Source organism: Tamandua tetradactyla, chromosome 11, assembly GCF_023851605.1.
Source record: "Tamandua tetradactyla isolate mTamTet1 chromosome 11, mTamTet1.pri, whole genome shotgun sequence".
Classification (NCBI taxonomy): domain Eukaryota; kingdom Metazoa; phylum Chordata; class Mammalia; order Pilosa; family Myrmecophagidae; genus Tamandua; species Tamandua tetradactyla.
In genome coordinates this window covers 91,450,977-91,474,363 of record NC_135337.1, presented here as the reverse complement: position 1 = coordinate 91,474,363, position 23,387 = coordinate 91,450,977, and the positions used below count along the sequence as shown (strand labels likewise).

The window sequence follows — 23,387 nt, the reverse complement described above, 5'->3', positions numbered from 1 at the left end:
GAGTGGGCAGGCGTCTACGCGGGGACTAAATGGGGAGGATATTGGGAGGGCGCCAGGCCGGATCGGGCCCACCAAAGCCTACGGGGTCACCCTGCACCTCCCACCCAGGCCCTGTTTGTCCCAAGAACCAGCCAGCTCTGCTTTCTTTAAAACCATTTACTTACAAACTTTAATTCAGCAAAGGTCTGCAAGGGAGGGCTGGGGATGGGACGCCCCCCGGAGTGAATGTGGGCCGCCAGTGAAGGGAGGGGAGCTGGTGGCCCGGCTGGCCAGGGTCAGGGCCTTAGAGCCACCTTCGGCCAACAGGTCCTGCTGGTGGGCAGAGGCAGAGTTCCTTGGCGGGGCATTGTTTTGGGGCACTGGGCCAAATGGAGGATAGTTCCAGGTGATGTGGCCGTGATGGAGAAGTTCATCTTCCAAGTAGGGGTGGACGTGGAGGCTTAGGGAAGTGAGCACAGTATCCCACTCCTTTGGACAGACAGTAGGAGGCTGGTCTCAGCTGGCAGAGAAAGCCTGTCTCTGCACCTAGGCTGGGGAAGGAGTGGGGCAGCGGGTGTGCCAAGGCCAAGGCTGTGAGCCCCTGCTATCCCCAGGTAGAGACCCTGGGCGGCGGGACCCAACCTCAGGTCAGAGCTGTTTGGTCCTGAGTCAAGCTTCCTGAGCTTGGCGTCTGAGAGGCTCTGGCCTGGGTACGGGGGACTGGCTTTAAGGCACCAGAAGGCAAGGGGCCATGGCAGGGAGGTGGAGACCTGGGATTGGGGAGCGGGAAGCGTGGGCAGGCAGGGGGGAAGGAGACAGGCATGCCTGCTGCATACATGGGGAAAAGGGAAAAGGGCGGGCGATCTCGAACCACAAAGTGTGGAATGGAGGCCCAGAGGTACTGGGCCTCAAAGGAGTCAGAGCTGGGGTCATCCTGGGCAGTTTTTTAAAAAATGATAAAAATTAGAAAAGGAAACAAAAGTCAGTTGTCAAAGTTAAAAAAGGAAGGCAGTCTCTGATCCTCATGGGTGATGAGGGAGACCTCCAAGGCACTCGAAAGGCCAAGATACAGGAGCGACGACACGGAGGAGAGAGCTCCCGGAGACAGCAGGTGCGGGGCAGGAGGAGGGCAGAGGGGAGAGAGCAGGCTGGGGCCCCTCTCTCTTAAGGCTGCAGGGTGTCGGTGCTGGGAGCAGGCCAGAGGTGCAGCTCAGCCCCCCAGACTCCCCCACATTCCTGGGACTCCGGCTGGTTGGTCAGAAAAGTCTTGTAGAGATTTTTCTATTACCGGGGCTTGGGGTGGGCAGGGGGCACAGAACACCAGAAACCCAAAAGACATTCAGTGCAGGCCCTTGAATATCTCTGGCACTGGCCCCTTAGAAAATTCTCTTGCGCTTCAGGTAGGAGTCTGCATAGTGGCCGCCAAGGCCCTGGGAGTGCTGGCCCACGTAGCTGCCTTCTGGGCTGGGCTCGGGTGAGGGCAGCAGATGGGCAAAGCTGCGTTTCTGGCCACCCAGTGGGGTCTGAAAACAAAGAGCAGGGGTTGACGGGTCAGGAGCTGCCCAGGGGCATAGCTCCCCAGCCCGGCATGTCCCTGACCCCCGCTTGTACCTTCAGCAAGTGGCTGTGGCCATTGGGCCCAGGGCTGAGGCCCAGGAGCCCTTCTCCGGAGCCCAGTGGGGAGGAGCCGATGGCCTGGGAGAAATGGGAAGGGAGAGGGGCTGGTCACTCCCCCAGAACAAAGGTGAGGGGCTTCACGTTCTAATCTGGCCTCTTCCACGTCCTAGCTATCAGATCTAGGGCAGATGAGTCCATTTCTCTGAGCCTCAGTTTCCTCATCTGACACCTGGAGCTCATCCTTATTACCCTATCCCTCCCTGCTGGGCCACTGGGGGAGAAGGGGAGGAGCCTGGACGGCTGGGCAGTGGCCAGAGCTTGACACACAGGCACTGGGCAAGGATAGCCTGCATGCGCCTTGCCCTGAGCAAGACTGAATCCCCATCCTGCCTGTCCCTGGGGATCTGCCCCAGCCAGGGAGGCACCTCACCTTGCTGATGTGGCTCTGCTTGAGGCCAGCCTGCAGGCCGCTGGTGAAGTAGGAGGTGGGGGAGCCCGAATAGAAGTGAGAGAGGGGCCCCCCGCTGCCCCCGCCACTCCGGTCGCTGAAGCCACTCGGTGGGGGGGACATCTGCAGAGAGGGGGTAATAAGAGTTTTCCAGCAATGGCTCCCAAGAAATCACAGCATCCCACATCCCTGTCTCTCTGTCCTCAAAGATTCCGCCCTAATGTCTCTGGCTTTGCCATGTGACTGGTTTTGTCCAATGGGGCAATGGTGAGATGATGGAAGCTGGGCCTGAAGACAGCCTGTGCACCGGGGCCCACCCTCCCCTCTTCCTCTGGGGAAGTCAGGGACCACCTCGTGAACGGACGAGTTCAGGTGGCGCAGTGATAAACCATCCCAGCCAAGGCCCCCTTTGTCAGCCCTATGACTGCCAAATAGGGAATGGCACAGAGCCACCCACTGACCAGCAGAACAGTGAGAAATAACCAAATGTTTACTTTAAGCCACTAAATGATGGGATGGTTTGTTATGCAGCAAAAGCTGACTGATATACCCAGGAGGTAGGATGGAAAAGGCAGCCCTTACCTTGTGTCGGCTGGGTCCGTGAGGCCCTAGGGCCGGCTCCCGTGGGTGGGAGAAGAGCCGTCGAGGTCCCACATCCTGAAGGAAAGTGGGAGAAGCCAGTTGGGTTTGGGCCTGTACCCTCGCCCTCAGCTAACTGCATGACACAGCTATCCCTGGGGAAGCTGGCCCCCTCCTTTCTAAGCACAGGAGAGGGCAAACTTGGGGGGCAGCCAGAACAAGAGAGTAAGTGTGCCCTGTCCGGGGGTGTGGCAGCCGTGGAGGAACGTGGCCCTGACAGTGTGGCAGGTGTTTAGAGTTTTCAAGGCCAGCTAGTAATCCTGGCTGTGTGAACTCTTAGGTTTCCTATGTTGGCATTTACTTTTTGCTTTGGTTTGAAACCCAGTGTGGATCAAACAACCCAGATGGCCTGCGGGAGGCCAGTTCATGACTTCTGATGTGGAGGAGGCTGGAACTGTAGGACCAGCTCTCCCAGGCCAGATCCAGGAGTCAAAACAGGGAGAGGACAAACCCCATCTCCAGGGGGAAACAGAAGCAGAGGCTTGGCCTTTCAGGAGACACAGACAGATGCAAGCTGAGTGAGAATTCCCTAGATCTTACAGAATGGACAAACAGACAGGAGATCAAGGGTAGGGACTGTGTCAGGCACATTCTCTGCTGTCTCCGCAGAGCTTGGTCTGGTGGGGTGGCGATTTAGAGAATGAATTGTTTTCAGGGACAAAGGCCACAGCAGCTGGCCCTGGCTGATCATGGGGTGGCCAAATACTCACCGAGGGGTAGTCAAAGCTGTAGCTGTCGGGCAGCCCTGGTTCGGGGGGGAGGCGGGTGCTGGCGAGGGGGCTGGGCAGGCGGGACTTGAGCTGGAAGACTTTGCTGCTGCTGCCACTTCCACTGCCACCACCTCCAGGGGCTGAGAGGGCAGGCAGGGGGCCCTCAGCTGGGCGGCAGCTCCTCCCAGCACCCCCCCAGCCCCGGGCCTCCTTACCCGCCAGGTTGCTGGCTGGGAGCAGGCTGTGTAAGTTCAGGTAGGGATTCAGGGGGATCCGGAAGTCTTTGGGGGGTTCCCCCAGCAGCGAGACCTGTGGCAGGAGGGCCGGATTTGCAAGGGCCCCTGGCAGAGGGCACTATGTAGGGTGGAAGGCTAGGATAATGCTGGGCACAGGGCCGGGCCTTACCCCAGGGGGTGTCGGCAGAGGTCCGCCATCTTTCTGGAGGCCTCTGAGGCCCGTGCCTCGGAGTCCTGTGGGGGCAGGGGGTGGGGTGAGCTGGGCTGCTGGGGGACCCAGGCTCACGGCTTCCCGGTCACCCCCAGAGGGGCCAAGCAGTGGCGGCAGCAGAGGCAGTGGCTTTCCTCGCTGGGGCGGCAGCTCTGGGGGCAGGCCCCCTGCTATAGAGAGAAGGAGGGGGTCAGCAGCCCAGCCAGAGTGGGACCCTTCTCCCAGGACCCTGGAGCCTGCACCTGGACTGGGGCCTGCAACCTAAGGGCAACTACGTGCCAGGGCATCGAGCAGAGCCTTCTACGTGCATCCCCTCCCTGGGTGTTCATGGCTGCTCTGTGAGGTGGGCACCTGCTACAGGGGAGGCCCCTGAGGCCCTAAGAGGTTAGCGCTCTGGTCCAGGGACACAAGGACTGGGGACGTCCACTCCCAGGGAGGAAACAGCACAGGAAGGGGAGGTGGGGCGGTGCCAGGGAAGAGGCAGGGTGGGGGCTGCGTACCTGCAGGCAGCTCCCCAAGCAGGGGGTTGGCCGGCTGGGCTCCAGGCTGGAGGGTGCCCAAGGGAGAGTCACCCAGGATCCCAGGTTTCTAGGGACAGAGCACAGTCGGCCAGGGACACACCGTGACTGCCTGGGCGGGGGACAAGTGTCACCCAGGGTCTTGGAAGCGACATGCCCAGCACATCCAGCTGCCCACAGCTGGCCACGTAATGTCCCCCAGCGCCCAAGACACCCCCCATCATCCACTAGCCCAGCCAGTAGGTGGTGCCGAAGGGCAAGTGCATGCCAGGTCCACACCCTGGGCGGGGGAGACGGAGGGAGCAGGGAGCACACACAGTGTGTGGGAGCAGGGAGCACACAGTGTGTTGGCACTTGTCAGCTCACACTGTCATCACGGCCTCCCCACATGCTGACATTCATTCCTGGGCACACACGGTCTGCCACCCAGGCACAGCATCAATCACAGCCCTGGGGAAGGCAAGAGCTGTGCACACACATAGCCTCAGTCACACTTGGCCCCACCAGGCCCCGACACACGACCTCACACACTTGTCAGTTACCAACAGACACACCCACACCACCGCCTTTGTCCCAGTAACCACAGAGGCGTCCACATGCATGCGCGTGTGCACAGGGTGGCAGCAAGAGGCCAGCCTACTTCCTCATGGATCTGGACTTTCCACCCAAGCCCGCTTCTCTTCAGGGAAGATGGAGAGCCATTGTGTTTGCTTTCCCGGCCCCCAACTGATATCCGGCTATAACTGGGTGGATCTGGGTGACCTGGGCCTGCCCCAGCAGCCAAGGCAAGGTACCCTCTCCAAAGAGCAGGGAGAGGGCAAATGCTGTCATGAGGGAATGGGGGAGGGGAAGGTTCAGCCTTGCCTCATCTCCCAGGCAGGTGGGGGTGGCCCGTGGCCAAAGTCACTACCTGAACCCTGAGACCCCATCACAAGCGAAGCCTGCACTGAGACTAGGGACACAACCAGATGGCAAACAACCCCCAGACCGGACCCAATGCCAACAGCCACTGGTGTTCAAAGGAAAAGCTAAGGGAGAACAGGTGTGTGTGTGTGGGGGGTACTCTGGGCAAGGAGCCCTGTGGCCCGTGGGTGCTATTACCTTCTGATTCTGGCTCTGCAGGGCGAGCTGCAGTAGCGCTGTGGACAGGGCTGGCCCACTGAGCAGCGGCATGGCTGGGGGAGCCCCCAAGAGGCCTGGGTAGAGAAGCAGAGCAGTGGGCAGTGGTCCCTGCTGGGTCCCTCTGCCTGCCACCCTGCCCTACTGAGCTGAGGCCCCGCCGCCTTACCTTGCTTGCCCCCAGTGCCGCCGTGGAGCAGGGGGTTTAGCAGCAGCTGAAGCGAGGCGGATGGCCCCAGGTTGTTGAGCAGCTGCAGGAGGCTGGGCTCAGGCAGGAGCCCTTTGCCCCGATTGAGGGCCTGGGGAGGGCAAGGGGTGGCTCAGAGCCCCGCCCCGCCTCCAACGCAGGGCCCTCGGGGCCAGCCTCCTTCTGCCTCACCTGACTCCCCAAGGGGGCAGGACCTGGCTCGCCAGCTCCCCACAGGGACATGCTCCCCACCGCACACACTTACTGTGGCCTGGGCAGCGATGAGCGCGGCCAGCATGCTACGGCCAGGGGGCCCGGGGGCACAGAAGGAGACACGCAGGTGGCTGCCTCCCAGGGCCAGGCCGTCCGACCGCTGCTGCGCCTCCTCGGCCATCTCGGCTGTCTCGTACTCCAGCACAGCGAAGCCCTTTAGCTGCCCGTCCTGACCGTAGGCCAGCTGTGGGGGATGGGGGAGCAGGCATGAGCACGCGGGTGGCAACCACCAGTCCAAGCTATGACAGCCACCACAGGACGTGACAACAGAGCCCAGGAGGCAGCCTCCATAGAAAGGGCAGGGTCTGCACCAGGCATGTCCAGAGCCCCCTGCCCACACTGGCTCATAAGCACAGCTGATCTCACCCTGGGAGGCTGCTGCTGCCCCGCTTCCCAGAGGAGCCAGTCGTAGCATGGGGGCCCCAGGCCACCCAGCTGGTACAGGGCAGAGCCAGGGCCTGCCTCACACGGGGTCAACTCCTTCAACACTTGCCAACGCCACCAAGAAGGGACTGGGATTCTCAGGCACAACGAGGACTGGCTGCTGGGGCTTGCAGCTGAGGTGGGTGGCCACAGGCAGGTCAGAGCGGCATCTTCACGGCCCCTGGCAGCAGGCATTATGTCCAGCAGGCACACGGCCCCTTATCTGGAACCCTGGGCCAGGTGAGTGCCAAGATTGAGAAACTTCCAGAGACTAGGTAAGTAGAATGGTACATGCACAATCTAGGGTACTCCACACCTGAGTAGGGTTCAGGCAGCTCTGTGCAAACCAAACACATGTGGTGCTATGTGGCAAGATGTCAAGATAAAGGCTGTGAGGTTTAGTGTCACTAAGGTCAGGCTTTGCCACCAACTGAGCCTGCCACAAACTCAGGGGATAATCCCCTTGGTTTTCAGGGGTTTGGGATGCTGTGACTGTGGGGAGAGATGTCCCAGAATAAGCAGATGCTGAGAGGGCCCAGCCAGCCCCAGGAACCAGCACGGGTCCTCCTGAGACCTGTCCATGGAAGGCCAGAGGGATATGTGAACCCGGGGGCATGGGCTGTGACCAAAGCAATGTCTGTCCGGGGGGACTAACACAGCACCCACAAGACGGAATTCTGCGTAGCTGGAAAAGGAAGCTATGCAAACACAGAAAGAGCCCCACCACAAACCCAGTGAAGAAAGCAAAACCTAACCAGGTACAGCCACATTTATGTCAGGAAGAGAAGTGCATCCTGAGGTCTCTCTGGAAGGAGACACAGCACACTGGGGCCTGATGGAGAAGGTTCTGGGTGGCGGGAGGGAGTCTAAGCCATCAGCCCTTGGGCATAGTGGGTTTTGAAAGGTGAGCAGACCACCCATTTCCAGAAACAGAGAAATAGAAAAAGGTTTTTAATGACACCTGAGATCCTGCTTTATAGGTTTCTATAGTATTTGAATGTTTTTAAGCTTTGTCATGAAATAGAGCAATTAAGATCAGTGGCTTTTCCTGTCCATAAACAGCAGAGCACGCTGGAGAGGTTTTCCAGGGATTTCCCTGGAGTTCTCATCTTGATTATGCAGGAGATAAACACTCGCCACGTGGACAGCAACCTCCCACTTGGATCGGGAGGCAGGAAGCCCAAGTGGGAGATAGGCGCGTGCACATCCGTCCCTGCTTCCTTCTCTGCAAAATGGGGCCAGCAAAATGGGACCCTCGCAGGGAGGGTCGCTGTCCATATGTTCCCTGAGAGTTTGTGGGTGCTCCTGGGCTGGGGACGGACCACACTCCAGATGCAGCAGCGAGGGTGGCCCTTGGTGCCTGCAGTGCCGGGGACGCTGTCGGGCCTGGGCCCAGAACCGCCCTGTGTCTGGACAGGCCCCACACCAAAGCCTGGACCCAACACTGCCATGCGTCCAGGCAGGCCCCACACCAAGGCCCAAGCAAACTTCTCACCATGAGGGCCCTCACACGGATAAACTGAGGGATCGGAGTGGTCATGGCCACATGGCTTATTAAATTGGGCCAAGGCTGATGCTGCCGTCCATCTGCCTCCCACACCTGGTATTCAGCAGGTACTTAATAGATGTCTGGTGAGCACCTAAGTGAGGGAACCAGTGAGCAGCTGTCCACAACAACCCAGCTGCCAAGTGCTGCCGATCCCCTTTAGAGATGGGGAAACTGAGACTCAGCAAGGATGCTGCGAGGGGCTCATGATTCTGCTGACCCACTTGCCCTCCACATGCACAAGACAGGTCGTGGCCACTGAGCTAGCTGATCTCGTGTCCCAAGCCCCACCCAGAGCTCAGTCCATTGGAGGTGCACCACAGATGGCAGCAGGACAAACAAACAAGTGAGCAAAGCAGGGGCTTCCTCCAGATGCCCGATCCCCAGCACCCATCCCTGGCCTCAGAGCCAGGCCCAAGTCCCAGGTGCCAGTGGGCTACAGTGTTCCCATCCCAGCTTTGCTGCTCTGACCTGTAGGTGCCTCAGTGTCCCCAGCTGGAAAATGGAGATAATCCCCACCCTCTCGAGTTGTTCTAAGGAGGAAATGAGTGCAGCAAACATGCTCAGAACTGAGCCTAGCACACAGGGAGTGCTGCAGGAACATCTGCCACGGACACCCAGGCAAGACCATCTGGGGGCTCCTGGAAAGCCTGTCACGGGGCAGGGCATGCACCCACAAGTGCCCAACAAACGCGACTTGAATGCATGAAAGACTGTTTTGCCAGCATGCCATGAGTGTACTGAAGCTCTGTGGGCGACTTGCTTGCGGTCACACAGCAGGGCTGGGATGGGGCCCAGGTCAGCCTGTGACCCCCAGGCCTGACTGTGTGTAACCTGGGGCTTAAACGCACTGTGAGTTCCCCAGTGGCTGCCTCTAGGCCAGGCGCAGGGCTGGATTTCAGTAGGTGCTTATGAGTGAATGAGCAAGCAAGCCAGCCACGGGAACAAAATTACAAAAGCAGCCTGGCCTGCAGTTTACAGGGCAAGACTGAGGCCACCACATTGCCTGAGGTCCCGGAGGGATGTGACCCCAGCCACCTGGCTTGTATCTGGGCTTGTGTCACCCACGACACCATGCTTCTCTCTTAACAAGGACCCCATTTCCAAGTTGTACCCTCCTGGCTTTACTGAAAAAGGAACTGGAAAGAAGATAAGAGGAGGACTCAGACTTCCAATGTCCCCTGGAAGGGGCTCCAGGCCCCCGCAGCCCTGGGCTCACCTGGCAGAAGGTGGGCGTGTGGACAGCCGAGAGTGCCCGGAGCAGGGCGTCTGTGTCGCTGAAGCCAGGCGGCAGGTGGTCGACGCAGAGGCAGCGGGAGTGCAGCAGGGCAGGCGTTAGCTGCCCTGCATCGGTCCAGTGCACATACAGGGTGCGCGGGCCCAGCGGCTTGCCCAGCAGGTCTGACTTGGCGCGGGCGGCTGAGTCCTTCTTCATGTACTCGGCGAAGCCGTAGCCCTTGGAGTGGCCTGTGCGCTTGCTGTACACCAGGAAGCAGCGCTCCAGGCTGCCAAAGGGCCGCACCAGCTCCTCGAACTGCTGCTGCGTGAGGCTGGGGGGCAGGTTGGCCACGCAGAGCAGCGCGTCCGTGGGCTGCAGCTGCACTGACAGCTCCCGCTCCCGCAGGCGACTCTGGTGGAAGGCACAGATGGCCGCCTCGGCCTGCTCCCCATTCAGCAGGGTCACGAAGGCTGCATGGGAGGGAGCACAGGCTCAGCAGGGGCCAGCTGCCCACCCCACCTCCCTCTGCACCAGATGCCACTCTGGAGCATGCAGCAAGCAGGACGGAGGGTCGCCTACAGCAAGCCAGCCTCCCTGGGCCTCAGCCCCAACGCCCAGCCCAGAAGGCACTCAGCTACTGTGCCGGTTTGGAGCTGTGTGTGTCCTGGAAAAACATGTTCTTAAACCTAATCCCCTTCTGCGGCCATCACCCACTGTAAGCAGGACTTTTCGATGAGACTACTCCCGCTGAGGTGTGGCCCAGGCCAAAGGGGATGGGTCTTAATCCTACTTCTGGAGTCCTTAGAAGAATGTAATTCAAATGGAGAGTGAAAGCCAGAGGGAGCAGCCAGAAGCTGAGCTATCAGCAGAACCCGGAAGAGAAGGGACAGACCAAGAGATGTTGCCACAAGTAGGGATCAACAGCAGCCAGCTCAGAACGCTGGCGTTCGGGAAGAAAGCATTACCTTGATTTGGACTTTTTCCTAACTTTAAAACAGTGTGCAAATGAATTCCCATTGTTTAACCCGACACATTCCATGGTATCTGCTTGAGCAGCCCAGGAAACTGCCCCACCTGCTGTGCGCCGACCCTCCCCTGAGCACCGCTCATAACTCAGGTCATGACGGGGTAGTAGTTGAGCTTGGGGACTGGTCTTGGGAGACTCCTCATCTGCCAAATGGGATTAAGAGTGGCACTGCCCACCCTCCTGAGAGTGCCAGCTGCCGTGACTTTCATGTCCCACAGCCACCACTGTGCCAAGTGAGGGCACAGAGCAGAGCATGGCCTATCTAAGTTGGCAGGAGCCCGCCCGGAGCCCCCTTCACTGCCTCTGGCACTTGAACTCCTGTCTCTGCCTGTGCCCTTGCCCTTCTCACTTCACTTTGCACATGGCAACTGCAGGTAAGTTTTCAAGGTGGTGATCAGATGGTATCCCAGCCTGGTCCAGGGGCTTCTCTTGGCAGGTCCAGTGGCCCCTGTGTGGCTCTTCAGATCTCCCCTCCCACCTCACTGCTGCCTCCATTGTGGCCCCAGGCCTGCTGCTCCCTGAGGGGGGGGGGGGGGGGGACACTGATTCCTATCCCTTTGCCTAGCTGACCCCTTCCCCACCCTTCAGACCTGATCGCCAACACCCCTTGCCCTGGGAAGCCAACCCTGAATGCTCTTGACTGTTTCCCATCCCTGCTCTATGCTCTCCCAGTGCCATGTAGCTTTTGGTTCCCTTTCATTTTTGGTGTGGTTTGAAAAACATCCCCTTTCTGGAACAGATCATCTTGTTTGGTTCAAAGCTGTGTCCCCAGAGCCCAGAACACAGTAGATGCTCAAAAAGTATTTGTTGAAAGGCTGTAGGAATGAAAGGGCCCTTCAACTCGGAATCCCTGGTATGTGCAAGGTTTACTAAGTACCTACTGCTCGGTGTCAGGCACCTGCAGCCTTGTAGCATCTTAGTGGACTGACTGGGAGGCAGGCAGATGTTAGACTCATGCCCGATTTTCTGGGAAGAAAGGTGAAACCCAGAAAGGGTAAATCTCTTGCCTGTGGCCTGCAGCGAAAACACATCAGGACTTGGTCCCAGGTCTTGTTGCCTCTGGGCCAGCAGGACCCCAGGGGGCACCTGTCCTCAGCTCCTTCCCACCCAGAGGTGGGAAACAAGGGCCCAGGGAAGTCTAATGCCCAGCAGGATGTGGGAGCTGAGGCTGACAAGACTTGCCCTGAGGTCTTCCCTGTGGGAGCTGAGGCTGACAAGACTTGCCCTGTTCCCATACAGCTGACCACTCAGGGCAGGGGACAGGTGGGGGAGCTGACTGTGCCGGCCCAGGGTAGCCAAGGCTGTGATGAGGGCGCCCAGCTGGTTGTGAGGAACTGCCTGACCCTGTGCGGTGGGGCACGGATGGAGGGCACAGGCAAGAGCAGTGGCAGAGGAAAGAGCCTGGAACCTTAAAAGCACCCTTAGGAGTTGGCAAGGGCAGGACACATCCTTGCGAGGCAATGTCGGGAAGAGCCTCGGCTAGGTTTTGAGGAGATGGGATGTTTTGGATTAGGACCAGATTTGATCAGACTTGCCATAAGATCAGAACTGGCTGACTAGGAGAGGTTAAGCATGAGGGTGAAGTTTTGGAGGCAGAGCGACTGCAGGAGGCAGCCATCTAGGCAGAGTTAGAGAAGGAACAGGCCTGTGTGACAGCTTAGCTTGGGGAAGGGGGACACATGGGAAGAGGCAGAACCCGAGGGCCAAGTATCTGGCTGGAGAACCTTGAGGAGGAATATCGAGGAGCCCAGGGCAAGGCACAAATCGGAGCAGCCTGTTGTGCTGGCCTGTGGGCAATCTTGGGCTTCAGGAAGGGTGAAGCTGGGCCGGGACCTTCCCAACTTCAGGGACTGTCACCCCTTGCCATGTGCCCGCCCACAGCCCCACAAACCTGTCCCTTTGTATTTGTCCACAAAACAGTATTTGAGCTCATAGTCGCTGAGCAGATCGTGTACTTCCTGTGGAGACAGAAGCCAGAGGACAAGGAGTCAGCAGTGGCAGAGGAGAGCAATGTGGTGTCACGTGCCAGAATGTCACAGGTGGTGACCACTGTCCTGGCGCTTCACGAGAACCAGCTATGAAGACAGCCAACCACCACCCTGTTTTTCAAGCAAGTAAACTGCTCAGAGAAGTTACTGCTTATCTGAGGCCAGTCGACCAAGATGCAGCGGTATGGGGATTCAGGGACTGGCTGCAGACCCCTAACCACAACACCACAGTCTTAAAGAGCATCAGGTGGGTCTGAGTTCAAATCCCAGCTCTGTTGTATACCCCAGGAGAGTCATTTAACCTGTCTGAACCTCACTTTGCAAGACTTTCTTGGTTCTTTCCAACAACCCTACAGGTTAGGTATTAACAAACCCATTTTGTAGGTGAAGAAACAGAGGCTCTGAGAAAGGAAAGGACCTGCCAGAGGCCATCCAGCTAGCTGGACAGGGAAGCAGGACCACGACCCACTACCTGACTGGGGAGCTCCAGCACTTAAGAAGCCCACACCACATGACCTCCCAATTCTCTCCTGCTGGCAGGGGTGGCCCTCTTGTGGGGATGAGATGCTGGGGCCTGCTTGTGCCAGACACACTATGTACCCTGAGGAGAGACAGCGTGTTCCCAGCTGAGCATGTTCCCGGCAACAAACCAGATCATGCCTAGTGGCGCCTGCCCCAGGTCTGTCCCTGCATCCTGCCCCTCCCAACACTTCGGCGGCGCCACCAGCTACATGCCCACCTGTGGACAGGGAGGGCTGCCAGTAGGTGTGTTGGTGGGGCAGAAGGCATGGCTTCCCAGCAGTGGGAGGTTTAAGAAATCCACCCCACCGTGGCAGGGCAGAGCTGACTAAATGCCATCTCCCCAGGTCCAAAGATCACTAGGAAAGCCTGCCCCATGGAGGCCCCAAGAGATGGGCACTCTTGGCCAAAAGATCAGCCAAGAGGGGCAGGGTCCACAGAACACAGAGATCCCCTGTCCTACAGGTCTTTGGGCCGGTGGCAGAACACCCCATTTTTCCAAATTAATACAGGGGTTTTTGGTGAAGAAAGTCCCCAGGGGCTGATACAACTTCCCGGATCTACTTGAAAGGAGTGGAAAAACACGTGACATGGGGGTGGAGCATACTCCAGCGAACCCTGAAACTTCTGGGTGTGAGGTCCCTGCCGCCCCATGGTATAAGAGGTGGGGAAAAGCACAATCCCTGCAGGGAACAACTGGCGTCCCGATTTCCATTCGTCCCAATCTAGCTGTCCACTCACCATCCCCCAAAATGGCCAAGGTTGCCCGCCCCCATCCCTTACATTCCCCGCCCCCTTCAGTCACTTGGACTCTCCCAAGCGTGTGGTCGCCCCTAGCAACGCCTCCCCCCACAGTCCACTGTTGGTTTCACCCTCCATGAACGTCCCCCACATCCCGCACTTGGTCTCTCCCGACCCCGCGTGGATCCCGCGCTTGGTCTCTCCCCCAACCCGGTCCCCCCCCACGCGCACGCGCACAGTGGCATTTCCCGCCACGCTCCCACACGCGCCCCCCCATACCTGGTTGGTCACGTCCCCCGGGAGGCCCCGAATCAGTATCTTGCGGCGGTTACGGAACTGGCGCTCGGTGTGTTCCAGGCGCTTCCGGATCTCCTCTGGATCTAGCGGCGGCAGCTCCTCTTCGGGCACCCGACGCTCCGCAGCCTCGCCGGCTTCCACCTCGGCCTCAGCCTCCGGGCTCAGCGGGGGCCGGTGACTAACGGACACGTCGGCCGCCATCTTGGGAAGCCCGGCGCCTTCTGGGACCAGCGAGCCGGGGCGGAGCGGCATAGAGCGGCAAGGAGGGCGCGCCCGCCGATTGGCCGGGAGAGTCCCCGCCCACCCACCGGCTCCCCTCAGCCCATTGGCCGCCGCTCAGCCCGCCTCACCGAGTTCAGGTAGCGGTTGGGCGTCCCAGGCCCCGCCCCTCCACCCCGTTCCCCACCCGCCGCGGCACAGCCGCGAGTTGGCTGGGCTGCGCCGTGCAGGGTACCACGCGCGACACTCCCCCAGCACGCGTGGCGCACGCTACAGACTCCGGGGTTGGAAGGCTTTATTGATGCGGAACCCGAGGGTACAACCCGTGCCTCCAGGAACCCGGGGATACAGCCCGCAGCTCAGGAGGGCTCCTCCTCCGCCTCCGCCCCGTCGGGCTGCTTAGACGTGAGGGGCAGAGCCGTGTTCTCTGTTTTCACCCGGTAGATGCCGGTCCGGTTCTGCCACTTGAAAATGTGCATCGAGGCCGCCGCCAGAATCACCAGGCCCAGGACCACCAGCACCACCAGGACGGCGAGGACCGAGCGGGGGTTCCGAACTGCGCGGAGAAGCCAGGAGTGAACAACACGCGCGCCCCAGCCCCCCGCCCCCGGGCTGGCCGGCCCACACCCGCGGCCCCGCCTCGGCTCACTCTGCACATCCAGCACCACCTCAAGGGTGTCCGTGCCCCGCGGGCTGGCTGCCTGGCACTGATAGGTGCCACTGTAGTTCAGCGTGACGTGGAACTGGGTCCCCACGGGCAGGCTGGCATTGGAGCCTTGGTGCAGACACGATAGCCGGGGCGCCGGGTAGCCGCGGGCCTGGCACCGCACGACCTGGTAAGTCTTCTCCTTCCACGCCAAGCGCTTGGGGCATTTGGCCCTGTCGATCTTGGGACCGTCTGTGGGGACCGCCAGGAGATCAGAAACACCCAAACACAGGGGACGGCATCACTGGCCAAGAGCGGGTCCAGCCAGCCGTTCCAGGTCGCGGTGGACGGCGAGGGACCCAAGGCCTCAACTCACAGAGGACGCGCAGCTCGGTGCTCGCATTGCCGCGCAGGGTCTCGCCGTCCACCTCGAGGGTGGCAGAGCAGATGAAGACATGCCGGTCGTCGTCCTCGGTGGTGTTTAGGTGAAGCTGCGCCGGCTGCCCCGGGCCCGCGGCTGGAATCCCGTCCAGCGTGACCAGGGCTTGGGCCCCGGATGCGCAGGTCACGGTCACCGTGGTCCCCTCTGGGGCGCTGGACTCGCTCAGGGTCAGCTTGGGCCCCAGGAAGCCTGAAGGCGGGGCATTGGCCTGGGAGTCCGCCGGTCAAGCCGCGCCCCCGCCCCCTTGGATGGGCCGGCCCCGCCTCTGGGCTACTCAGACCCCTCCCCCTCCGCGCCTTCGGATCCCACCCCCGAGTCCCCGCCCACGTGGCCGTTTCTGCCATTTGCCCTGCTCGGCTCCATCCGCGCAACCACCTCGTGCCCGCCGGGCTCCTCGGGATCTTGGGGTCCCGGCCCACCCCCTTACCGTGTACCGTCACGTTCTGCCGGGTCCAGCGGTTTTCACCCCCCAGGCTTATGCCGCAGACCATCTCCCGCGCGCCCTCCTGATCCGGACGCGCGGTGGCCGTGGCCCTGAGTGTGTCCCTGTGGCTCGCGACCTCGGGATTCAGCATCTGGTTCCCCAGGACCCAGTGGACCTGGGCCTCCGAGGCCGGGAACAGCCCTTCCATGGAGCAGTTCACGGTCCTCGATGTGCCCACTTCCAGGACCCGGGGGGCATCAAGCCTCGGGGGCGTCACTGGCAGCACTGGGGAGAGGGCGAGAGCGTGAGCACAGGGGATGGCCGCCTACAGCCCTTTAGGGAGGGGCAATTTCCCTACCTGGAATAACCTCTTCCCGGTAGACTCTGCGGCCTGGGTCACCCCCACCCCGTCCCAAGAGCTCCCCACCCCTCGGCAGGGTTCACCGCCTTTCCAGAAACCCCTGCGATCCGTGCCGGGACCCCCTTTTCTCCCAAAGGCCCCTCTCACCGAAGGTTTGGAGCTGCCTGGGGGCCGAGCTGTTCCGGAACAGCCCCAGGCCTCGGGGCCGCAGGTCCAGTTCGGCGCGGCACGAGAAGTTGGCGCCGTGGTCCTCCCTGCGCGCCAGCGCCACGGCCGTGACCTCGGCGGGCTCCCCCCGGGCCGGCTGGCGGCTCAGCTCCTCCTCCCCGCGGAGCAGCACCACCGCCACGCGCGCCCGGGGCGCCCCGCCCACCACGCGGCAGCGCAGGGTCACGTTCTCGCCCACGGGCTGCCAGGTGGGCAGGGGCAGCAGCTCCACGCGGTCCGGGAGCCCTGGGTGCAGGGAATGCAGGGCACTTGTCAGCTGGTCCTGCAGCCCCTGCCCCAGGGAGGGCGCCGAGGCAGAGGGAGGCAGGCTGCAGAACCCTGACCGTGGGGTTTATCAACTGCAGACGGCTTAGAGCTGCGCCTGTATTATCAGTAGCATTTTTATTTCCTGCGTTTTCAGACACCTCGCCGGGCACTAAAAAGTCACCCAAGGACCTCTCAGTCAAGGGGGAAAAAAACAATCAGGAAGGAAGGGAACTAAGGCCTATGACCTCCTATGATAGTCTTAGAGTCATAAAGGCCCAGCTATTGAGTGTGCTCCTTAGACTGTCCAGGTGTGGCTGGCCTTCAATCTGGTGAAATCTGCTCGACTCTTCTCCCCTTTTAAGGATGGAGAAACTGAGGCCTGGAGAGCTGAGGGGAATTGCCCAAGGACACACAGCCAGGGTTTGGAACCCCCAAACTGTAGGCCCGCGTGTCCCCTGCCTCCTTGATGTCATATCTGGGGATTCTCTTGGCCTCTCCTCCCACTTCCAGCCCTTGGTCACTTCCAGTCCTCCCCAGTCAGACTGAGGCACCCAAGGCTCTCACGGCCCACCTGCCAGGGAGGCCTCTCAGGGTGCTCTGGCACAGTCATGGGGGGCTTGGCACCCCCAGCCTCAGTCTCCTTCCCACACTAGCTGTGTGCCCCTTGCAGACACGTCCACGTCTCCATGCCTCCTTGGGGAGCATTTCACTCTCATCTCTGACATTCAAGCCTTGGTCTCAAGCTGCCAGCCCAGACCGCAGACCGGCTGATGCGAAAAAATATTCAGCATCTTAATGTTTCCAGTTTTAGAATGTTTGACAGGAAGGCCACCACCTGAAACTTGTCCCCTTTAGGGAGAGTGTACGATAGAAAATACCGATGGTGCTTGCGGCATATGCCAATTCACAAACCTACACACACACAGAAGTACACAGTAATGTGGAAGCACGCATGGAGATGCAGAGACACAGATAGAGATGCATGGATGCTGGCCTACGTGCATTCAAGCATAGAGGTCCTCCCCCGAGACACAGGCGTACACATATGCTCACAAGCACACGCTCGCACAGGTACAGAGATACAGCTACACAAAAATGCACATAAGCACGGACCCAGAGGCACAGACACGCACAGAGACCAGGCATGGGCATACACCCAGCACCCACATAGACCCACACTGACACACATACACGGTACACATGTGCTCCCGCATAGGCACACAAACGCCACCCTCCCCCACGAAGCCTTCGCCAAGCAGTAATCACTGTTTGTGACACAGTCTGTCCTGTTTTTTAAAATGCAGAGAAACTCCGGAAGGTTCAGAAGAAACTGGTCATGGGGGTGGAGGGTTGAGGGAGGAAGACCCCACCTTTAAGAGTGGGGACTTGGAAGTCTCCCTGGCAGCGTGGGATCAACAATTCCATACCGACCAAAAGGGGGAAAAGAAGTGTAACAAAATAAGGTACCCGTGGCAGAGAGAGTTCAAATAGAGTCGAGAGGCTACTCTGGAGGTTACTCTTATGCAAGCTGCAGTTAGACCTTGCGGCTACCATAGCTTGCCGACCCCCAACCCAAACCATTCCAGCCAATCTTAAAGAACACCTAGGGCAATGTATAAGATTCCACGAGGATTCCATGCACTAAGTTAGCTTTCCAGAAACCTACAACCTCCAGATGGGTCCCTGGACCAGATAAGTCCTGAAACCTAGAGGGCCCAGCCTCTCCAGAACATCAGCTAGTTCCATCTCCCTACCCCATATTATCGACAGCCTCTTCCAACATGAAAAAGTTAGAATGGGCATTGCCCAAATACCCCTAAGGAGTGGGAAAAAGATCAAAGGTAATGGTGGAGTTATACAGAGAAGGTAGGGGTTTTTTTTGGTTTGTTTTGTTTTGTTTTTTGCGTGGGCAGACACCAGGAATCAAACCTGGGTCTCTAGCATGGCAGGTGAGAACTCTGCCTTCTGAGCCACCGTGGCCCACCCAGAAGGTAGGGTTTAATTAACGAGTATGATTGCTGAATCACTATACTGATCTTTCTTTTAGTCTCGAGTATCTTAGAGCAGCTAGAAATAAAAACCTAAAATTGTGGAATTGTAACCCATACCAAACTTTGAAATCTGTTCTACAACACATTGTTGCGATGTTCTTGGAAATGTATTTTTTTTTGTATATGTTATATTTCGCAATAAAAAAATGTTAAAGGAACCAGACTTTCAGCTTCTCACCTCATGGGCTGGGAACCCTGACTAGTGGCTTCTCCCCACCGAGCCTCAGTTTCCCCACCTGCAAAACGAGGGTCATGCCTGCACCTCTCTGCTGGGGACTTCTGTACGGGCTGAGTGAGCAACTAGGGGTGAAGCGCTTAGAAGAGAGCCCTCTGGTCATCAGCATTAGGTAAATGTAGATTTTGCGTTTGCACCATTTTTTTTTTATACTTTTTGCACACGAATTACCTAGCATAAAAATTAAAGTAATAAATAAATTACCTGAGATGCCATTGTAAAAATGCTTATCGGGACCCCAGACAAACTGCTGTCAGCACTGCTGTCCTTAGCATGTGGTTGAGATGTGTCCCCCCTGTCTGTCCAGGGCTGGCAGTCTAGTCCCACCGACGTGACCTCCCCAGGCCCGCCCCCTCCCCACTGCCCGTGGCCACTCCACTCACGGTACACGGTGATGTTGGTGGAGCTTGACATCTGGGAGCCGTGGCAAGACACGGCACACAGGACCCGACTGTCATCAGTCACCTTGTGCAGCCAGAAGGCCACCCAGCTGGCGCCGCGGCCCTGCAGCTCCTTGTCCAAGGACGTCTCCAGGGTGATGTGGGGGGTGCCGGGGCAGTTGGTGCTGCAGTTTACCAGCAGGGACCCGCGGGGGGGCACCAGCGGCTCTTGGGGCTCCACCCACAGCGAGAATGCCTGTCCCCAGATGCCTGTGAGACCCGGGAAAGCTCGGTTGGTTGCTCCCCTGACTTCCCCCACCCCACCCCCTCACCATTCAGCACCTCCTCATTCTGGGATCTAAAGGGGAGCCCCACCAGAAGGACGCCTGCCCTCCATGGGGGAGGACAGATGATTGATCAGGGGTGGGGAGACTCCAGGGGAGGCCCTGATCCAGTCCCAAGTGGGGTGTGAGTCAGGAAAAGCTTCTTGGAGAAGAGGGGGCAACTACAATGTGTTTTGAAGGGTGAATAGGAGTTCACCAAATGAAAGGGAAGAGCGTTTCTGGCAGAGGAATAGCATAGGCAAAGGCTGGGGTTCCCAACAGAACAGGGGAGTCGTGGGTGGATGGGTGGGGAGATGAACAAGAGAACGCAAACTATGTGCAGGGTCGGGGCCCCGGGATGCCCTGGAGCCTGAGTTAAGGATGCACAACTTCCTCCCGAGGACACCGGGGAGCCCTCTGTCAGATCTGAGTTCAAAGAAAGGTGCGAAGCAGCCAGGCCAGTGAATGTGGGGGAGCTTGGCTTTCTCTGCTCCCCCATTTCCCACCAACCCTGCCCCAACCCACCCCAGCTCACCTGGGGGCAGCAGGCAGGCCAGCAGCGCGAAGACAAACAGAACCTGGTGGGCCGCAGGCAGCATCCCCGAGGGCACCATGGTGGCCAGCCCGTGGCACACAGGAAGGTGGCGTAGGGGGCAGGGGTGGGGCCGCCCAAGGGACGGAAGTACGGCGGTTAAGATTGCAGAAATCCAGGGGCCACACCTTGGCCAGGCCTGGGGAAGGGGCAGCGGGAGGCTCTGCGGCCTCGGGTTGGGGGTCCTGGCCTGCAGGGGACAGCTCGGGGGGGCCCTGCGAGGCGGTGGGTGCTGGTGAGTCCCCGACAGAGCCGGTCCCAGTAGCTCTGCGGTCCCCTAAATGAACACACAGGAAGCGCAAACCCAACCGTCTTCCTCTGTTCTCAGTACTAAGGACCCCAGCGGCGAGGGAAGTTGGAGGGGAAGGGACCCCGCCTTCCCGCTGAACCTTGGGCACGAGGCGCTGTGCCCCCAGAGAGGAAGTCAGTGGGAAGCTCTACGCAAATGACTTTGAGCTGATCAGGTGGTATTTCAAGAAGGAGTTCAAGGCATGGCCTCCAGGGGTTAGTGTGAGATCTCAGCGTTCCTGGTGATCAGAGAAGAGGTTTTGGGGTGATAATAAGGGATCCCCTAGAAAGAGCCCTAAAAAATGAACAGAGCCCATGGGGATTGAGTGCTGGCTTGGTGCCAGGAGCTGGGTTGAGCAGCCAGCCCCGCTTTGGCTTCCTGCAGGGCCCTTTCCTTGACAATGGCCGAGACCGGGGCCCCTGGGTCTTGAGGATGCTGCTTGTAACTGGCCTTCACCCCTGCCCGGTCCCCCTCATCACCCTTCCCTCCAGACAGCTGGTCTCTTCGCTCCAAGAGAAGGGGCCGAGGGGCCAGGTGGGCAGACCCCCTCCACCTGCGCTTCCATCTCTGGGGCGTCTTATCCTGCCTCCGAGCTCCATAAAACAGACTTGGTTGATAGCTTTGATGGTGCCCCAGCTTCATCCATTCTCCCCATCCCTAAAGCTTCACCCCACCCCCTCTCCCACCTGGAGGATCCCCACCCCCACCCCAAGCCCAAACAATTCCACATGGTATTGAGGGAGCAACTCAAATCCCAATCCAATCTCAGCACCCCCTCTACTTAACACCTTCCAGCAACTCCCAAGCCAAATTAAAGCAGAGTATTCATCTGGCCCCTACCTGCTCCTATCCCCGCTGACCTCAGCTCCTCCCCGCCTCCCCTTCCCTCTCTCTGCTCCAGCCACGCTGGCCTCTATGCTGGGCCTCAATCCCACCCAGCACATCTCTGCCTCAGGACCTTTGCATGGGCTGTTCCCTCTGCCTGGGCCACTCTTCCTTTACACATCCACCTGGCTTCCTCCTTCCCCTCTGCCTGCTCTGATGGCACCTTAGCAAGGCCTTCCCTGGTCTCCCATTTCACACTCTGACTTTAGTTTTCCCCCCAGAAGTCATCGACTTATGTACTTAAAATTTTCTCACTGGTTTCGTCTTGCAGTTCATCGAATCTTGAGAACATAAGGGAGGAAGCTTTGTCTAGTTCACAGCTGTGTCCCAGTGACTCAAACCACGCCAGGCCCATGGCCCGTGTTCGTGTGGTTTTCTGTACCCCAGAAAAGCATGTTCCTATACTTACTCCATGCCTGTGGGTGTGAGCCCATTGTAAGTAGGATCTTCTGATGAGGCTGCTTCAGTTCAGGCATGAGCCACCTCTTTCAGGATGCATCTTTTTTCCCCAGTGTTTGTCTTTTTAATTTTTGTTGAGATATCTTCACTCACCGTACAATCCATCCAAAGTGTGAAGTATACAATCAATGGCTCGCAATATCATCAGGATGGGTCTTAAACCTCTTGCTGGAGTCCTTTATAAATGGAATGGAGAGAGTGAGAGAGACATAGATGCAAGAAGCTGAAGTCAATGAAACCCGGAAAGAAGGGAGGACCCAGCGGACACCACGATGTGCCCTGCCAGGTGACAGAGGAGCCAAGGGTCACCAGCAGCAGCCTTTGAGAAGAAAGCATCGCCTTGATTTGGATATGTTCTTGGCCTCAAACTGTAAGCTAATACATTCCCATTGCTCGTGCTGAACCATTTCACGGTATTTGCTTTAAGCAGCCTAGGAAACTAAAACAGTGCTCAACAAATATTTGTTGAATGGATGCACATGGAGATTGGGTACGGGAGGCTCGAGGGTTTGTGGCCCCTGGAATCCTTCTGTGGGGCCCTCCCAGGCTCCCATGGACTCCTGGTTACGTTGTCCCGTTGGAGAGTGGCAGAAGAGACAAAACGCCGGTTGATAAAGGGGACAGATGATCCATTCCCTCTGTGCTCCTGTCCTTGCCTTGCAGATGAGTCAGGTCACACCAGGTCAATGCCCCACGCTCCCGGGCCAAGGGGGAGTGGACGGAGAAGTGGGGTATCCCGGGAGGAAGTGGGGGTGGCAGCGGCAGCCAAGTTTCCAGAAGGCAGAGGCGATGACAGTCCCAGCCCATCTCTGCTCACCTCAGTGGGGGCCCAGAGACCTGACATTAAAGGCTGACGTCTGAGCTGAGGGGTGTCCCTCACACCCAGAAGCCATGTGAAGATGTGAAGTGGTTTATTAGCTGTGATTTTGTGTCAGGCTGTGCTTGGAACCTTGAGTTTCGTTGTCTCTAAAGTGGGGATGTTCAGAGGCCCTGCCTCCTAGAGGCATGGGAGGAACCAGGCACCTGAAGCAAAAGAACACACGCGCAGCTCTAAGCTTGAGCCCTCGGGGTGCAGCCCAGGTGTAGCTTGCCTCCCAGGCCTTGTTTGCATACAGGGGAGGCTTGCATCCAGGTGTAGCTCATGTCCAGGTGTAGCTTGCATCCAGATGTAGTTTGCATCCCAGGTGTAGCTTGTGTCCCAGGTGTTGTTTGCATACAGGTGTAGCTCATGTCCAGGTGTAGTTTGCATCCAGATGTAGTTTGCATCCCAGGTAGAATTTGCATCCTAAGTGCAGCTTGCATGTCAGGTGCAGCTTGTGTCTCAGGTGTAGCTTGCATCTCAGGTGGACACTGTAGGTGGGTGGGATTCTTGTCTCACTGACCTAAGGGCTGCAGCAGTCTTCATCCCGTCCTCAGCAGGAACACGATGATGATGACTCTCCCTCCTAGCCTGGCATGATTAAGCACTTTAATATGCACGCAGAGCTTCTAACCCTCCCCCCTAAGCCCACAAAGTCCCCTCGTTTTTTCCGTTTTACAGATGAAGCCACCCTGGTCCCAATCAGGTGGGAAAATGCTACTCAAAACTACAAAACGTTAGGGCTTTTCTAATGAAATGACAAGGCAAATGCCATCCCAGAGAAGCCCCAACAGGATATTGCATGATGACGTGGGTTGAATTGTGTGCCACAAACAGATGAAGTCCTAGTTCCCCAAACCCATGAACATGATTTACAGGAGCTACTGGGCCTTGGTCTAGAATAAAAAGAATATTGCAATGAAGTGAGACACAAAATTTTTTTGTTTTCCAGTGCACATAAAAGCTACCTCTACACTAGACTGTAGGGTTTAAGGGCACTATAGCATTAGCTCTAAAAAAAAAAAAACATTGTATATATCTTAATTAAAAT

General features: G+C 58.4%; 2 protein-coding genes across 6 annotated transcripts; both read right to left on the bottom strand.

The window, feature by feature from the left end:
* Positions 1–141: 141 nt before the first annotated feature.
* On the bottom strand, positions 142–13,933 carry RAVER1 (ribonucleoprotein, PTB binding 1). Of its 4 annotated transcripts, XM_077121847.1 has the most exons (14): positions 13,680–13,929; positions 12,044–12,110; positions 9,126–9,595; positions 5,930–6,121; positions 5,647–5,776; positions 5,460–5,554; positions 4,341–4,428; positions 3,799–4,010; positions 3,609–3,702; positions 3,394–3,533; positions 2,627–2,701; positions 2,027–2,167; positions 1,591–1,674; positions 142–1,502 (listed from the first exon to the last, which is right to left on the bottom strand). In XM_077121847.1, exons 1-14 carry the CDS (start codon positions 13,896–13,898, stop codon positions 1,356–1,358), a joined length of 2,154 nt encoding a protein of 717 aa, XP_076977962.1. In that variant the 5' UTR covers positions 13,899–13,929; the 3' UTR covers positions 142–1,355. The 4 variants fall into 4 exon arrangements, with proteins under 4 accessions (XP_076977962.1, XP_076977961.1, XP_076977964.1 ...); XM_077121846.1 differs by having other exon boundaries at positions 3,394–3,702; positions 13,680–13,933; XM_077121849.1 differs by having other exon boundaries at positions 3,394–3,702; positions 3,799–3,863.
* Positions 13,934–14,194: 261 nt separating this feature from the next.
* Positions 14,195–20,766, bottom strand: ICAM3 (intercellular adhesion molecule 3). 2 transcript variants are annotated; one of them, XM_077121852.1, is made up of 7 exons: positions 19,788–20,766; positions 18,933–19,199; positions 15,937–16,242; positions 15,432–15,713; positions 14,939–15,106; positions 14,566–14,814; positions 14,195–14,472 (listed from the first exon to the last, which is right to left on the bottom strand). In XM_077121852.1, exons 1-7 carry the CDS (start codon positions 19,864–19,866, stop codon positions 14,276–14,278), a joined length of 1,548 nt encoding a protein of 515 aa, XP_076977967.1. In that variant the 5' UTR covers positions 19,867–20,766; the 3' UTR covers positions 14,195–14,275. The 2 variants fall into 2 exon arrangements, with proteins under 2 accessions (XP_076977967.1, XP_076977965.1); XM_077121850.1 differs by having other exon boundaries at positions 14,939–15,193; positions 19,788–20,765.
* Positions 20,767–23,387: the final 2,621 nt, after the last annotated feature.

Coding starts and splice junctions, on each gene's coding strand:
- RAVER1 (XM_077121846.1), bottom strand. CDS start 13,898: ATGGCGGCCGACGTGTCCGTTAGTCACCGGCCCCCGCTGAGCCCGGAG. Junction 12,111..13,679: donor CGGGGGACGTGACCAACCAG/GTATGGGGGGGC, acceptor CTGTCTCCACAG/GAAGTACACGATCTGCTCAG. Junction 6,122..9,125: donor ACACGCCCACCTTCTGCCAG/GTGAGCCCAGGG, acceptor CATCCCCCACAG/CTGGCCTACGGTCAGGACGG.
- ICAM3 (XM_077121850.1), bottom strand. CDS start 19,866: ATGGTGCCCTCGGGGATGCTGCCTGCGGCCCACCAGGTTCTGTTTGTC. Junction 19,200..19,787: donor GGCCTGCCTGCTGCCCCCAG/GTGAGCTGGGGT, acceptor CGGGTCTCACAG/GCATCTGGGGACAGGCATTC. Junction 16,243..18,932: donor CACCAACATCACCGTGTACC/GTGAGTGGAGTG, acceptor CCCTGCACCCAG/GGCTCCCGGACCGCGTGGAG.